Source organism: Cydia fagiglandana, chromosome 2 (assembly GCF_963556715.1).
Source record: "Cydia fagiglandana chromosome 2, ilCydFagi1.1, whole genome shotgun sequence".
NCBI classification, from domain to species: domain Eukaryota; kingdom Metazoa; phylum Arthropoda; class Insecta; order Lepidoptera; family Tortricidae; genus Cydia; species Cydia fagiglandana.
The window spans coordinates 14003956-14020831 of NC_085933.1; the positions used below are offsets into that span (position 1 = coordinate 14003956).

At 35.8% G+C, this 16876-nt stretch overlaps 1 protein-coding gene across 1 annotated transcript; it reads right to left on the reverse strand.

Moving 5' to 3' along the window:
• Positions 1-2664: 2664 nt before the first annotated feature.
• On the reverse strand, positions 2665-3826 carry LOC134672767 (protein Z-dependent protease inhibitor-like). The gene is made up of 2 exons (XM_063530713.1): positions 3803-3826; positions 2665-3189 (listed from the first exon to the last, which is right to left on the reverse strand). Exons 1-2 carry the CDS (start codon positions 3824-3826, stop codon positions 2680-2682), a joined length of 534 nt encoding a protein of 177 aa, XP_063386783.1. The 3' UTR covers positions 2665-2679.
• Between the last annotated feature and the right edge of the window lie 13050 nt (positions 3827-16876).

Sequence of the window (16876 nt, forward strand, 5' to 3'; positions counted from 1 at the left end):
GCAACCGCATTAGAGCCCCACCACACTGGCGATTTGCGAGGGAGTTGAAAGCGAGGCGAGCGCGCAGCGAGCGCGTAACAATATCGCCGCAAGCGCGCACCGTATTTTCAAAGAATCCCAGTATGAAGCGAAATCTCGGCGCGCTCGTGGCGAGATCGTTGCGTGCTGGCGACGAGCTCGTTGCACGTTCGCATCGAACTCGCTACGCGCTCGCCTCGCTTTCAAATCGTTCGCAAATCGCAAGTGTGCCCTTAGGATTAAGCATTAGCCTCTAAATGAAATATGTTATAGCTTCGTAAAATTATTTTATTACTAAAATGAACCACGACCAGACTGACCAGAGCAAATATTAATGCTTAACTGAGTGCAGGACGATAAGGTAATATACTTTTACAGAGCATATGGTCCTACTTTCCGTGCGTATGTCAAAAGTTTAAAGGGCCATATGTACTGTAAAACGTTGTACAATACACATGCGAAAAGGTAATTTCCTACTTTTCGCACTTGTATCGTAATGTAACGTACTATTATTGTCTTGCACCCTCCATCTGTACTCTGTATTTAAATACCTAGCCCCGATGCAACGGAGAAGCGTCTACATATCGCCGTGTGCCTGCTATACTGCCACAATTCAAAATTTTTGATTTTCTGGATTATTGCAGATTCGTATTCAAAATTGTTCAATTTACGACCTTATTTCGAGAGCCATAGCAAAAAAGGTCTTTAAGAGCCTTTTTCTCACAAGTGGCCTTATGCATTTGTCCATAAATTGTCAGACAATTCCCTGCAATACAGCCACTTTTGAGTTGTGGCTATAAAGCACACGTTTTAAATGAAGCTTTTGAGTTGCGTCCTAGAAAATAATAATTAGCTGAGTTACACATATTATTATTATCGCGTACAGTGATCTTGTTCCTATCAAAGTTGATATAAGTTCAAAAACAAAAACCCGACTACTGCAAATCGCGCTCTAAAAAGTATGAAACAAGATAGAATTCTTATTTGAAGTTATCAAACAGGAAATATTATAAATGTTATAATTTTTTTAATAAAAAAATACAACGTAATAAAATGTATTACATTTTTGATATATTTACAGAGATATTCAAAGGATCGCCGTGCATGGTCGTATGCCACGATTATAAACTTTAAGGTAAAGTGGCATACGACCACAGCTATCCTCTGAATCTCTGTAAAAATATAAATAATGTAGTAAATTATACATATTACGTTGTATTTTTTTATTAAAAAAATTATAACATTTATAATATTTCCTGTTTGATAACTTCAGATAAGAATTCTATCTTGTTTCATTCTTTTAGAGCGCGATTTGCAGTAGTCGGGTTTTAGTTTTTGAACACATTTTTTATTTAATTAATTTTGGGGTCATGACTTCGTTACTAACTACCTATTCGAAGTCACTTTATATTACTTTTTCGAGGGCATCCCCAGTACAGAAATACACGCAGAGCGCCACATATATCGGGCTGCGCTATCCTTTGGCATGGAGGCGCTTTCGGCGCCCAGCTTTGGAACGTGTACAGTGCGCCTCCTACGTCGGGCTACGCCCGACTCTATTACTATGAGGGCGCCGAAGGCGCCCGGCCTTGGAACGCGTAGAGCGTGTCTTGTACGTCGGGCTACGCCTGACTCTTTTAGTATAAGGGCGCCAAAGGCGCCCGGCTTTGGAACGCGTAGAGCGAGCTTCGTACGTCGGGCTACGCCCGACTCTTTTAGTATAAGAGCGCCCAAGGCGCCCGGCTTTGAACGCATACAGTGCGCCTCGTACGACGACGGGCTACGCCCGACGCGTTGAGTATGGGGGCGCCTTCGGCGCCCGGCTTTGGAACACGTACAGCGTGCCCGTACGTCTTTTGTACGGCTGTTTCATGCATTTGCCCGGATTTGGTAAGCGTCCAGCGTGTCACGTATGTCGACACTTTTAGTATGAGAAAGTCGAAGTCGCCTGGCTTTGGACTGCTTGCAGCGCGCCACGTACGTCAGGCTACGCCCGACTCCTCTAGTATGAGGGCGCCGAAGGCGCCCGGCTTTGGAACGCGTACAGCGAGCTTCCTACGTCTCTTGTACGGCTGTTTCATACATTTTGGCTGATCTGGACTTCTATACCTATTCACGTTATAAAATATTGCAGGTCATTAAAAAAAACACTATGTTTATAGCGGCCAAACAAATTTATTTTGCAAATACCTTCTTGTATCGCCGTAGTCGGGTAATACGCGGATAGAATCCAGAGCGCTTGTAGATTCGTAGTTCGAATTACCTACCCGATAAATTAATGTTTCATCGGGTGCATGCAAGCAAAGCCGGTCGCAAAAGCTAACAATATTTATATATTTGAAATGTGCTAACTGAGCTCTTTCAAATGATATACATCACGTAATCATTACTTATTTTTATTTTTTTCGTTCGTGACTTTATGACCTGTAGAGGACGCCTTGTTCATTTTTTTGTGACTTCATATAGCCTATAACCAGCGGACGATTAAGATAATTCGAATGACATATCGTTTGTCAAATTATAATGTGTACTTTAGAAGTTATGAGGGAACAAATGAACATACATACATACATACATACATACATACCCACATACATACCGGTCAAAATCATAACCCTCCTTTTGCGTTGCCGTAGTCGGGTAAAAATAAAGGGATTTTAACTAATAAATCATCCTAGACTCCGCAAAGTCATCCGACGTTAGCACGTTAGAGACTCGCCCTCCGGAATTTTGGATAAAATTGTTCGCTTTGCCAGCCGCCAGGTCAGGATTCTTAAAATCGAGTACTTTTATTGTCGCGTCGAAATCTGTGCTAATCGTTTTCCGAAAGTCCGGATTCAAAGTGAAATCGTCGTCGATGAATACAAAGTTTTTGCTCGTCAGTGATACTCCGTTTGTGGACGGATTTAGCACAGCTTTTGTCAATTCTTTGTAGCCGGCAATAACGGTTTTCTTACTCCTTGGGAGGATGAAAGCGCGTTGCAACTCCGCGAAACTGTTGCCCGTTGCACCGAGCGCGACTCCGGTCATTAGGGTCCATATTCCAAAAGGCGATATTACTACATGTCCACCAGTTTGTTTCTGTGTATGATGCAGAAGTTCGATGCTGAAGTTTCTTGATCGCGCACTAAACTCCTCGGCATAACATGTCGCGACAAATAAGTAGGAAAACTATGGTCTTCATTGCGTGTGGCCTCGACCGCGGTCGTCTATGTACTGGCGGCAATTATCGTGCTAATGTCAAGGTAGTCTCTAAAGCAGGTTTCCGGCAATATCATTTGTGCTTACCGTACCCTGTTGATGGATTATATGCCTTACAGTTATAGAAATAAGTTATTATTTTGTTTAATTTACGTAATGATTTATAATGTTTTCAATGATATGAACTTGACTTGGGTCGTCGGCAGCTTGAACGAAATGATCGTCTTTTTCCATAAACTAAACCGTATATAATATGTTTAGTTGTTTTATCAGAACAGGTAAATAATTATAATTATCATTTATGCCAGGAGTGTCCAAAGTTTTCCAAAGTTTGTATTATGCCAGAAATTGTTTGCATTGTTTATTTTTAAGAGGTGCTGTGCTGCTGTGCTATCAAGTTCTTTCTTTTGTCTGTAAGTAAGTAGTACTAATCATGCTGAAGAAGTTCAGGCAAGTCTCATACTAGTTTACCTACGTACAGTCGTACAACCTTATGGGGTCTTCCCTCAAATTATGAGATGGCGGGCTTGGACGAAGCAAAGAAAGCTTGGTGAAGTGCTTGCCCGAGAAAGGATTTCCCAACTTGCCAAAGAAGCTGGGAAGACATCGTGCGCCAAATTTCTGTGGATTCCTATGTCGTTAGAGTCAGTTATTTAAGATTATTGATTATTTTAGTTATAATGTACCTACATTTTTACAAGCTTTTATTTATTTTCACCAGACCGTTGTCTATCTGTCTGTCTGTAATCAAATCTTGCAAGTTAAATTTGATCCACTTCCCGGTTTCCGATTGATGTGAAATTTTGCATACATACGTAAGTCGAGTGTCAATGCAATATTATGGTGTCATCGAGCTGATCTGATGATGGAGACTCTGTGATAAAACAACGAAACCTATATAATTGTGTTTGGGGTTTTTAGAATTGTCTCGATGAGTATTAGTTGCCTGTGGAAAAAAAAAGTACAGTCGGCGATAAAAGCTTGTACCAAAAATGAAATTTTTGCCAAAAACTTATTTCATTTATGAATAACGTAGGTTTTCTTATTTCAAAGTTTTATATTGTATTGGTTTTCTGACAATACATGTCCACGCCAATGTCACACCACGATCGTAGTTACGCCACGGGTTTCCCCACAAGCGTTTCGTGTAATTATAATCATATGAGAAGCGTGACTTTATATAAATTACAGACAACCTCTACTCTGACGTACCGGGTTCTAAACTTCTAATAATATATAATTCAACCAGTCAACTCGACTCGAGATAGGTAAATAAACAGTGTTTACAGCTTGTTTACAGGGCAGCTAACAGATCTCGTGCTGTTAGACTTTTGCCCCCAAAATTGTCTTAGGACTGTTAGGAGACCTTCCTTAATTTTTAGGGTTCCGTACCTCAAAAGGAAAAAACGGAACCCTTATAGGATCACTCGTGCGTCTGTCTGTTTGTCCGTCTGTCACAGCATATTTTCTTGGAAACGACTGGACCAATTAAGTTGAAATTTGGTACACATATGTGAATTAGTGACCCAAAGATGGACATATTTTTTTATAATATTAAAATACATAGGTTCGAAGTTATAGACGGTCAAGCAAATCTTGTCAGTAGAAAAAGGCGTGAAATTTAAATTTTCTATGGGACGCTGTCCCTTTGCGCCTACATTTTTCAAATTTGCCGCCTTTTTCTACTGACAAGATCTGCTTGACCAAGTATATTTAAGAAAAAAAGCCAAAAAATGACCATGCCCCCCCCCATTATCTCCGAAACTACTGGGTCTAAAATTTTGAAAATATATACATATAGTTCTTTACCTATAGATGACAGGAAAACCTATTAGAAATGTGCAGTCAAGCGTGAGTCGGACTTATGTACGGAACGTGACGGAACCCTAGAAACGCGAGTCTGACTTGCACTTGGCCGGTTTTTTTAAAAACAGTTAAGTATTGAGATTTACAGATTTTAGAAAAAAATTAAGCCAGAGACAAATTCGTCAACTTGTTCAATTTGTTTTTCTGATGCCGATCAATTCCATTTCTCTCCTGGATCAAAAGCTTCTTAGAGACGAATCTATGTTAGGGCCCTGGAAACGTCACAAACGGGAGAAAATGGTCCTGGTGACGATAACAGTTATATGAGATCTCTTAATAATCTCTTGGATATCGTACAATCTGTGTTAAGGTACAAAGTGACTGGCTGACTGGTTACCATATCATATTTTTTCCGAAAATGTATGTTCAATATTTCATTTGCCTTTACATTTTAGGTAGATATTACTTTTCTATAATTATATTAAAGGTGCCCCATAGTTGCCTATGGTGCAGTGCATGATCTACTTTCTTCTAACTTTCTTAAAGTCATTTAATTTATTAGGTTCGGATTACTTACCTTACCAACTTACCGCAATTTATTGAGTTATTTTTTTGTTTTTAAGTAGTGAACCCTGCTTGTATTTAGTATTATGCGTACTATGTATGTATGTACATCTAATTATGTAGGTATATTTTATTTTTATGTGCCGTCTGAGTGGAATTGGATAAGTACGACTCATACGAAGTTTAGACAAACAGTTTGACCTCTTGTCACTCCTTTAACTCTCCAACGGACCCTTCAACCCGACATTTAAAAGGAGGCATCCAATAAAACAATGTAACACATTGTTTTATTCAATTTCACATAGTTACTTCCAAGGACGAGCAACAATGGTCTTTATTTTGTCTCTCCAGATAAGTGTAACTGTATTTGGATGTTAATGGTTCTTTTGTTAAAGAAACAATCACATTTTGTACGTATTTAAAAATCGCAAGGTCGAATTGCTTGGTCTGATTTAAGTTTTCATGGGTGCCTCATTTGTTGGGTTGTAGTATAATTTTTTTTGGACTACTAAGTATGACTAAAAAATAAAATCAATAATCATCTCAAAATAAATATGGTCGTTCTTTTTGAGCAGTTGTGCAAAGTTTGAGTATCACTGATCATTGACTCACGCGAGGATCGGAAAATACGCCACATTAACATTGTAAACAATTAAGTTGAAGCTGCGGGCACTATGCCTACCTACCTGTCATGGGGGTAAAAATTACCGATTAACGTCATGCCTACGACCAAAAAGGGCCTGTCCTAGTGCAATTTTGGGGATAAGCGGTCAAATGAGAAAAGATCCATGATGTAGGTATGTACTTTTTTAGTTCTATTGATTTCATTAATTTCAATTATATAAATTACCTGATGTACCTACCTAATACATGCAGATAGATTGTTTAATTTCATGTTCTGTAAGCAAAAATTATGACGCTCTGAAGTAAAAAGATCCCACAGGTAGTTTTTTTTCACGTAGACTGACGTCTATTTTAACGTTTAACAATATTTTCTTGACTCATTTGTCACACACACTGAGTTGTGCCAGATTTAGCAACACAAAAGGACGTTGAGTCACATCCTACTAGCGGTATTTCCTCCTCTTCGATACTAAGTGACAACTGCCACTTGCGCCATCCCACTAACCCAGGGTTAACCGGTTAAACCTGGAGTTACATCGACCGCTTAAGCCCGGGTTTAGTGGCATGGTGCAAGGGCCCTAAGTGGTCTATTAGTATGGCCCTTTGTACCTTACCCAAGAAACGTAAAAAATCGTTTCTAATTTGCATTGCCATACCCTTCGAGTTTGAATAATATAGTATACATAATAGTACATAGTATGTACAAACACTACCTATAGTAAACAGGCTTAGGTTCAAATGGTCGCTAAGTACCTACCTACTTAATATTCATCGCTGTATTGCATCGATAGGTACAAAAGGCATTCTGATTGCCCTTTACGAATAACCATTGCCCACATTAGTCATTTAATGTTATTCTATGATAATACAGTGAAACCTGGTTAAGTGGGACCTGGATAAGTGAGAAACCTCTATAGCTGGGACTCATGGTGCGGTCCCGACACTTTAGCACTGAATTACCTCTGTTACTGAGAAAAAACGAACCTCTATAACTGGGATTCGTTGTTGTGATTTTATAGTCACATTTACCTCTATAATTGAGACAGAGAGTGTATTTTACCTCTTTTACTGAGACTATATTTATAAGATTACATTTTCCTAATTGTTTTTTAGAATTTTATAGGACATTTACTTCTGTATCTGAGATAACGTCAATCTATGACCTCTCTAACTTGGACTTCATTGAACAATTTCCGTATTCTTACTAACTCTTAGTTTATCCACAAATTCCGCATTTGCCTAATTGTGTCTAAACAACTTCAAGTTTGATTTAGTTAATTTATGTAAGTAGTTAAAACTATCGAAACGAAAGCTGAAATTTTGATAACTAACACGAAAAAATAAATTTTCATTTATTAAATTTCTAATACGCAATGAAGTCCGTATCAAATTTAATTTGATTTTGAAATATATATCCTTTGGAGAATCATTCATAATAAATTCAAAGAAATATTTAAACAGACTTAAAAAATATTTAGGGACAAGGATTATATTACCTTATTTATTTTTAAAGATAATTACTAAATACCTTATTAACCACCTCTATAACTGAAATATACTCTATTCTCACCTCTATTAATGGAACCCTCTGTAAATGAGACAGAAATTTATTTGTACCTGGCTAACTGGGAGCCTGTGTAAGTGGAAAACCTCTTTAAGTGAGACAAATTTGCTCGTCCCTTGAGATTTCACTTATCCAGGTTTCACTGTATATGGCCATGCCGCCATAGTGATGTGCAACCGCATTAGAGCCCCACCACACTGGCGATTTGCGAGGGAGTTGAAAGCGAGGCGAGCGCGCAGCGAGCGCGTAACAATATCGCCGCAAGCGCGCACCGTATTTTCAAAGAATCCCAGTATGAAGCGAAATCTCGGCGCGCTCGTGGCGAGATCGTTGCGTGCTGGCGACGAGCTCGTTGCACGTTCGCATCGAACTCGCTACGCGCTCGCCTCGCTTTCAAATCGTTCGCAAATCGCAAGTGTGCCCTTAGGATTAAGCATTAGCCTCTAAATGAAATATGTTATAGCTTCGTAAAATTATTTTATTACTAAAATGAACCACGACCAGACTGACCAGAGCAAATATTAATGCTTAACTGAGTGCAGGACGATAAGGTAATATACTTTTACAGAGCATATGGTCCTACTTTCCGTGCGTATGTCAAAAGTTTAAAGGGCCATATGTACTGTAAAACGTTGTACAATACACATGCGAAAAGGTAATTTCCTACTTTTCGCACTTGTATCGTAATGTAACGTACTATTATTGTCTTGCACCCTCCATCTGTACTCTGTATTTAAATACCTAGCCCCGATGCAACGGAGAAGCGTCTACATATTATATGATTATCAAAACTGCGACCGGAAAAAGGGCATCTTTGAATTACTTTTTGTTTTTTAATGCAGATGCAGAGATTTTTGGTACAGACATTGCGTAGGTACTTACTCAGTTAAAACTAGTCAAAGGTAGTTACCTCTCTAATCCTCTGTTTAGCAAAGACAACATTGCACCAGCCTCAAGTTTCACCACATGCGAGCTAGGCAAGATGGGATGGTGATGAAGTAACAGCTTTGTTGATCTGTTTGTAAAATGGACGGTCAATTGAATGACATCTTATTAATCACTTTGGTTGCGTGTGTCTGTCGCAATAGATTTAGCGGATAGTGATTGGTATCAGGGTTATACGCAGCCAGAAAATAAAAATATCTCTTATGTTCTTACCCGGAGATATGGATCACGCTGGAACCTAACTTCTGGTTGTGGTTTACATTGTCTATAACCTAACCCTAAACGTAAAATAAAGTGAAACGTTAAAACTGGTTGTATGTAAAGTCAGCAGCAAAACAGAAGAAGCAAATGCTGGGCACTACACTGGTAAAAATAACAAAACAATTTTTATCGGTTATTACTAGCTTAAAGCCCGCGACTTTGTCTGCTTGGAATAACGATAATTATTGATAAAAACTACCCTATTTCCCGGCAGTTAAACTTTCATATGCCAAATTTCACTATCGGTTCAGCGGTTTAAGTGTAAAGAGATAACAGACAGACAGAGTTACTTGCACATTTATAAGATTCGCCTTGATATCACCTGTAAGCTTGTAACGGGAATTAGGAGTTTGTTAAAAAAGTCCTGAAGTTAATGTGCGAATACAAGTAGGGGTAGGTATCAGCAACTTCTAAAACTTGGATTTTACGCAGGATGTTGCAAATTTATTTAATTTTGCCATTTAAGCCATTTCACTGATTTGCTTTTTAAATGTTTTGGTTCTATCCGCCCTACTTTCTCTTAATACCGTGTGTCAATTCCTCCTATAAGGTTGCCTCCAGAATCTCGCGAACTAAATTGACAGGTCAATGTGCACAAATGATACCACAGTTTGGCCAGTGCTGTTCATATCGATATTTTCAAAAAAGTTTGAATTAGAGAATATAGCGAAAATTCACCGCTAGCGGCGTTACTGTTGCGCGGTCAGTTAAAATGTATCTTTAAGTAATTTAAGTTATTTTACAAATGTTACTTGGTATTTCGAAAACTGTGCAATTTTATAGTATTTAATAGAGACAAGGATATTGGATAAAAATTAGGGTGGAGCGAAATATTTTTTTTTGGATTTTGGATTTCTAATAGTGATAAAAAGTTGCCTTTAGGGTTTAAGATAAGAAGTTATTATGAGGACTTTACTATTAAAAGGGAGTAGGTGCCTCCGCAAGGTCAATGAACTTTTGTATGAAATTTTTTTGTCCTGTATATAGCACCAACATTGTTTAAGGATTATTTGGACTTAAAATGACAAATTTAGGTTTTTTACTTATTAATTATTCTTTTTTATTTAAAGTTATTATTTTAGGTGAATAAAAAGTTCAATCAGACATTCACCTCTATAGTAATTATTGATTATACCAGTAGTCAAATATGGGCCACTGCAATGACGTATATTTGAAATATAGTCAAATTGACCAAGTAGTGGTAAAAAAGTATGTTTTATGTCTTCATTATATCAGCGATGAAAGTGAATCCATGCTATTGCAAAATATAAATACCAATTTGACGAAATTTCCTGCGAATTCCAGTTTTCTATCTGATGATTAAGTGGAGGAGGGATATATATCGCTTTGGCCTTAAATATTGATTATAATATTATAAATAGGTACACAATTATATTGTTTCTGAATTATTTATCAAAGTTGATTATTTTTGTTTCAGAAGACACTTAGTTTGTCGTTGTATATAACTTAAATTGTAATTAATCACGTTTAATATCTTGTCGTCCTGAAGTGGGTTATACGGTGAGAAGAGTGTAGTCTTCAAATATATATTGCAAACCTTTTTATGGAGTCAAAATAAAAGAAAAAACTCTTTTAACACCTAAATGTATTCCAATACATATTTATCTAAAGTAAGAACCTTTTTAAAAAAAAGGAAAACAATATTTAACACATACATATGAGAGTAAAAGTTGATTGCACTCACGTAGTGTTGGTGGTTTCTGCTTAGGTATTTGAAACCATTTATTATAGTTTATTTAACTGGGAAATGGATAATATCGAAGAAGGAAAACATATTTTTATGATATACATCAATCAATATATACATATAATGTTTTATTTTTTTATTTCGGTTATTTTCACTTTAGCGATGTTGATGCTGCCCGTAATGGATTTTCAAGGCCCTTTTCATCAAGCAATATTTTTTTTTATAATTGGTACTTATAGTTTTAATAAATATTTGTTTATATAGGTGCTTCCAATAACTGTATAATTAAATATTTAGGCAGGAAATAAAGCTTTATATCATTTTTGATGGTTACACACGTGTCACGTTTTTCCACTTCTTTAAATATTTTGAAGGCGATGCGGCACAAGATGACGTCATAAAAAAATATAAAAAATCACACAATATACTCTTACCATAAGACAACTTTTTCGCACTATTAGAATTGAATCTACGAAAAAAAAATTTTTTCCATACAAGCGCGCTCCACCCTAATAAAAATAATAAATAAAATAAAATAAATATTATAGGACATTTTTTACACAAATTGACTAAGCCCCACGGTAAGCTCAAGAAGGCTTGTGTTGTGGGTACTCAGACAACGATATACATATATAATATAATATTGTAATATTTTATATAGAAATATGTCAGTTTCGCATCCGCACCTCCTGATTTGATCGGTAACGTCACATCACGACCTTACAACTTACAATCGAATCAACCACTTTTCTCGTCACATTCATATAAATCGAAATCGGTTGTGACCCCTTTATACATTTATAAAGTGTACAAGAGATAAGAAGCGATTTTGAGAAATTCAACCCCTAAGGGAGTTAAAAAGGGGATGAAAGTTTGTATGGGGTTCAAGTTTTATTTTAAGCTAGGAATTTGAAACTTCGTAAAACGATATATTATTAAAATACAAGAAAGCTAATTTCAGCGTTTTTGAAAATTCATCCCCTAAGGTGGTGAAAAAGGGGTTGAAAGTTTGTATGGATATCAAAAAAAATTTCGAACGCGGGACTTGAATCTTTGTATTTGGGGATATTATTAAAAGACAGGAAAAGTAATTTCAACGTTTTGTAAAATTCATCCTCTAACAGGGTTAAAAAGGGGTTGAAAGTTTGAATCCATTACAAATCCTAGTAGACACACATTTTTTATTGCCTCCCAGGCTTGAAATGCTTAGAATTACTCAAGGAACATATGTGATGAAGCTCATAGCTTAATAAAAAAATTTTGGGTCAACTTTATAACTGCTTCCGCTACAATGATTTTTGACAATTTAATGCTTTAAATAAAGAAGAAAGAAGAAGTTGACTTCCCGTTGCTAACAGAATTAATTTTATAATTCGGATTCCGGTGTAATAATTTTCATTACAGGATTACAAACAAATATAAATCAATATTTGTAAGAAGCAATCATTTTCTTTAAACTTTTAGCGTTTTTCGGTATAAATACTATAAATCCCTGCCCACTTTTGGCCACTTCAGGAACTTAACATTTCTTAAAAAAAAAAATTAAAGTCTTGAGTAATCGTAATTGCACTTAACCGCTTTCTGGTGTAATGGCGATGAAGAAATATTAGGCGCAAGTAGGTACATCTACTCGTCAGATCAAACTGTTTTAGTTTGAGGATAATATTCCGAACATATTTAAATGAAGAGGGAATAATGCTAAAATTCTTCGCCTTTAGCCTTGAGTAGCACTTCGCCAATCTTTTTAAAAATGATTTTAGTGATTTATTTGTACGTTGACACATAAATCAAGCGTTTAATCTTTTGATTTATATGCGATTATTAAAAAAAAAAGGCGTGTAAAAACACCTCCCTACTTCCATTAAAGTTTAAATAAAAAACTATCGAACAAAGATAAAAATAACGTATTCAAAATGCATAGTCCTTTTAAGACTGGCTTATCAGAAGATTAATCGCTCACGACACGACACGTTGACATCCTGGCATGAATGTGAAGTGGGTTGAGGATTTTCCCTCCAAGTGGCAGCAATGTGCCAGGTTCGTGACTACGCGGGTCACTAGCGACGCCAACGATTAGTTGACTATCCTTACGCGCAAGTTAAATGATTTACATTGGTACTAATTGTAACGTACCGTGACATCAGGCCCCTATTTCACCAAGGTGACAGGTGCGACAATTCGACGAGTGTCATTGTTGCAGACGTCACAGGCATTCATGGGCTACGGTTATCGCTTACCATCGGGCGGGCCGTATTCCTGTTTGTCACCATCATTGTATTATTTAAAATAAACTTTATTATTATATCGGCAAATAACAGGTATTTCTCTTGCGATGTTTATGATGATAATGATGACAATTGTTACAAGATTTCAAAGAACTTTCGGTAATTCTTGGCAGCAAATGAGTTCTGTGTCGGAATTTCGTGACAATTGTCGTGTTTCTTGTGACAATTGTCATTAGCTTCGCAAAATAAGTACTTATTAACTGGAGATATAGTGGAGTTTTTTTTAATTAACATGTTGGTGGCAAACAATCACACCGTCCGTCTGATGGTAAGCGGTTACCGTAGCCAATTGTCGGACCTGTCACGGTGGTGGAATAGGGGCCAGAATGATATCTAGATGGTGTCATCTCCCATTTTCTCTTATTTATATTGCTTTTCTATTGTTGGTCCCTTCCCATGGACATTTTACCTTCGAAAAATATGTTAAATTCAATCCGTTATATTTTATTAAGTACATCAATCTAATCAATATTATATAATGAAGATGGCATCGTTGAGCTAACTTTATGAACAGTAGGTATAAATAGTTATATGACAGCAATATTCCTACATGTATGCAAGTGTTATTGCTTTTATTTTAATTAAATTTTAAAAGTCAAGAACATCCTCGTAAGGTTAACATGGCTGTTAACTACATATTTACTTCGTGACAAGGTTTCATATGTATGTTTTTTAGGAAGTACATTCGAAAAACTGTTTATGTAGGTAAGTACCTGCATTTAATAGTACATTAAACAGCTGGGAAATAGGGAAATGCGACACTATTAGAGTTATATAGTTAGATCAAGTTAAGATGGTAGTGATTTAGATAGCCCGGACTGTGCAAGTGTTATTTTAATCGTCAAACGTCTATGAAATTATAAAGTTTAAATAACACTAACAATTAAATTTTCTGACCTATCTAATAATTATAATGTACAATACCTACTCGTACGAGTAGTAATGGCAGAGGCTTCTTTGGATTCTGTTTAATTAAGTAAATTATAGATTTTGTTGGCATTTATTATTCGTTCACTAACAATCTCATAACAATAGATACTCGTAAAAGCTAGGATAACTCTTCAGTTCAAGCCTTGAAATATCTTTTTATTTGACTGAAATTGTGCCCAACAATGCATAACAAGCGGAAATGACATCAGAAAAGTAATTCAATCGTTTACCCTATTATCGCGAAGTAAATTCCAAGCTAAAACTATGTAGGTATGATTTTCCAATACTTACAAAGTTTTCCAATAAGTAAATTGTTTAATATCTACTATTATCATAACTAATCATTAGTTTACGGAAAATACTGAACCCCACTCGAATCAATAAACATTTTTTACCGACAGTAATTGGCTCGTAATGAGAGACTACGATTTACGCAAATTACCTAACCTGATGAGACGCCATTTGTAATTGTAACGTTTGTAGTGGTTAATACAATTACAGTAATAGCTGTGGACGGGTTCTTCCTTGGGTAATTTATGACTCAATAAATTAGTAATCTTTACTAACATTGGATTTTGTTTTGGAGTTCCTATTAGATCAATAATGATGCAATGAACAGTACATTTACGAATAGCACTTTCAGAATTTACGAATACTACGAATATGTCAATCTATAAATGTAAATTATAGATTGACATATTCTTAAACTCTTTTTTAATAGCAGCTTTGTATGATTGTAATATAAACTTCTTGAAGTTGTACCCTATACACCGACATGACTAGCAATACTACCAGCAAATACAACTTTGCAATCAAAAAGTAATATTAAGTTTTAGTAATTATTCTTTTATTCGAGCTATAAGACAATCCTGTTGCCAAATTTAATGCTTTTAACTAAACGTTGTACCGGTTTTTTTGTGCCTGGATTTAGAATTATGAGATTTTTACAACTTCAAAAACGAGCAGACCTGAAAATGTGAAAATTTGATGCTAAGAGGGAGTTTCATACTACATTACCTAGTTTCAAAACGGTATTAATTACTTTGTCTTATTTCACACCAGATATTTAATAACAAAATAAATAAATCATAAATCTAACCCTAAATTAGCCTGAGGCATTACTTTGTCTTCCACGAACGTAACTTAACCGAATCATAAGCAAGGGAGAACATGACATTATCATCTAGGAATGCCTAAGTGGTACAAATGCCATTGATATCTTAATTGCTATTATAAGTGATGCCAACTTTAATTATAACCGGTTCCAATGCCATCTTATAGGCACACAATACAAGTATACATACATACATACAGTGTCAATGATGACATGATGAGTAGGTACTTTGTTTCCTTATAAACTAAGTACTAAAACTTATAAACTTGTTACAAGGTTCATTTAACACGGTTGCGGTACCTATTTTTGTTGTATTCTGATTACTTAGGTACTTCAAATAAATATTCCTTGATCTTGCCTAGATTAAATTAGGTTGGTTTTTCATCTTTCTTTATGTATGTATTTAAGTAAATCTTGTCAACAAAAATATAGATTTAAAAAACATCCATGCTTTATTTAAATATAGATGGTCAAGCAAATCTTGCCAGTAGAAAACGCGCGAAATTCAAATTTTTATTTTCACACGATATCCCTTCGCGCCAAAATTTTTCAAATTTGCCGCCTTTTTCTAATGACAAGATCTGCTTGACCAACTATAAAATCACACCACAAAACGAGTGTTTTAAAAAAAGTTATTTAATAGTAGGTACATAGTTAATTTAATAACTGAAGTATTTTTGTTTTTACTTTTTTTTAATTAAGAGTCGTGAATTTCCGCCACCGTAAATGCACTAAGTACATACCTATTGCATTTTTCAGTCGGCTGTACATAATTTTCCACGCAAACACCTACAGTTCATACTCGTATTATGTCACAATTATAGTCATAGTACCTACCTACATAGATACTGGAATGTCCTTCACTAAGTATGCATTTATTTGAACGACAGCAGGATCCTATGAAATAAATCAAGTGGAATTTTATGTTTCTTAGTATAGTTACGTTCTCTTGGTTATGTTATGTATATGTATTATGGGTTAATGTAGTTTGGCAGTCTTTCATTTGTACACTGGCGTTCAAAAGTGCATGGACATGTTTCAACCGTAATATTAAGGCATTACGGTCGACATCAGTCCATGCACTTTTGAACGCCACTAAACATTTAATTTTATTTCATTAAGTCATTAAGTGCTTTTAGAAACTATAAAAACTAAAACTAAAAATATTCATTGCTAACTTATAGGTACTTTAGTTTCTATTACTGAGAGTTCCATTTTCAAAATCATTTGTTTTTAACCGACTTCCAAATCCCAAAGGAGGAGGTTATCAATTCGGTTGTATGTTTTTTATTTTTTTTATTTTTTTTATTTTTATTTGTATTTTTTATGTTTGTTACTCCATATCTCCGTCATTACTGGACCGATTTTGAAAATTCTTTTTTTGATTGAATGTATATGCATACAGATTGGTCCCGTTTTTGTCAAAACCCAGTTCTGATGATGGGATCCATGAGGAATCGAGGGAACTCCTCAAATCTTAAATGCATACATATAGTGATTTTTGGGTTTTTATCAACAAATCAAGCATATACATCCAAAAAAGTGACATATGATGAAGTGGAACTGCTGATGATGATCAGAACGGAACTCTTCAACGACGCATAGTTCACGTTTGGCGATTTGTCCTCTTCGTTATGTTTGTTAAGCAAGTTAAGTTTTTAAGCCACATTTTTGTCAAGCTCGAGTTCTGCTGATGGGATCCATGAGGAATCGAGGGAACTCTTCAAATCTTAAAGGCATGCGTATAGAGATTTTTGTATTTACATCAGAAAATCAAGCATTTTCATTAAAAACTCTCGCATTTGATGAAGTGGAACTGCTGATGATGATCAGAACAGAACTCTTCAACGATGCAT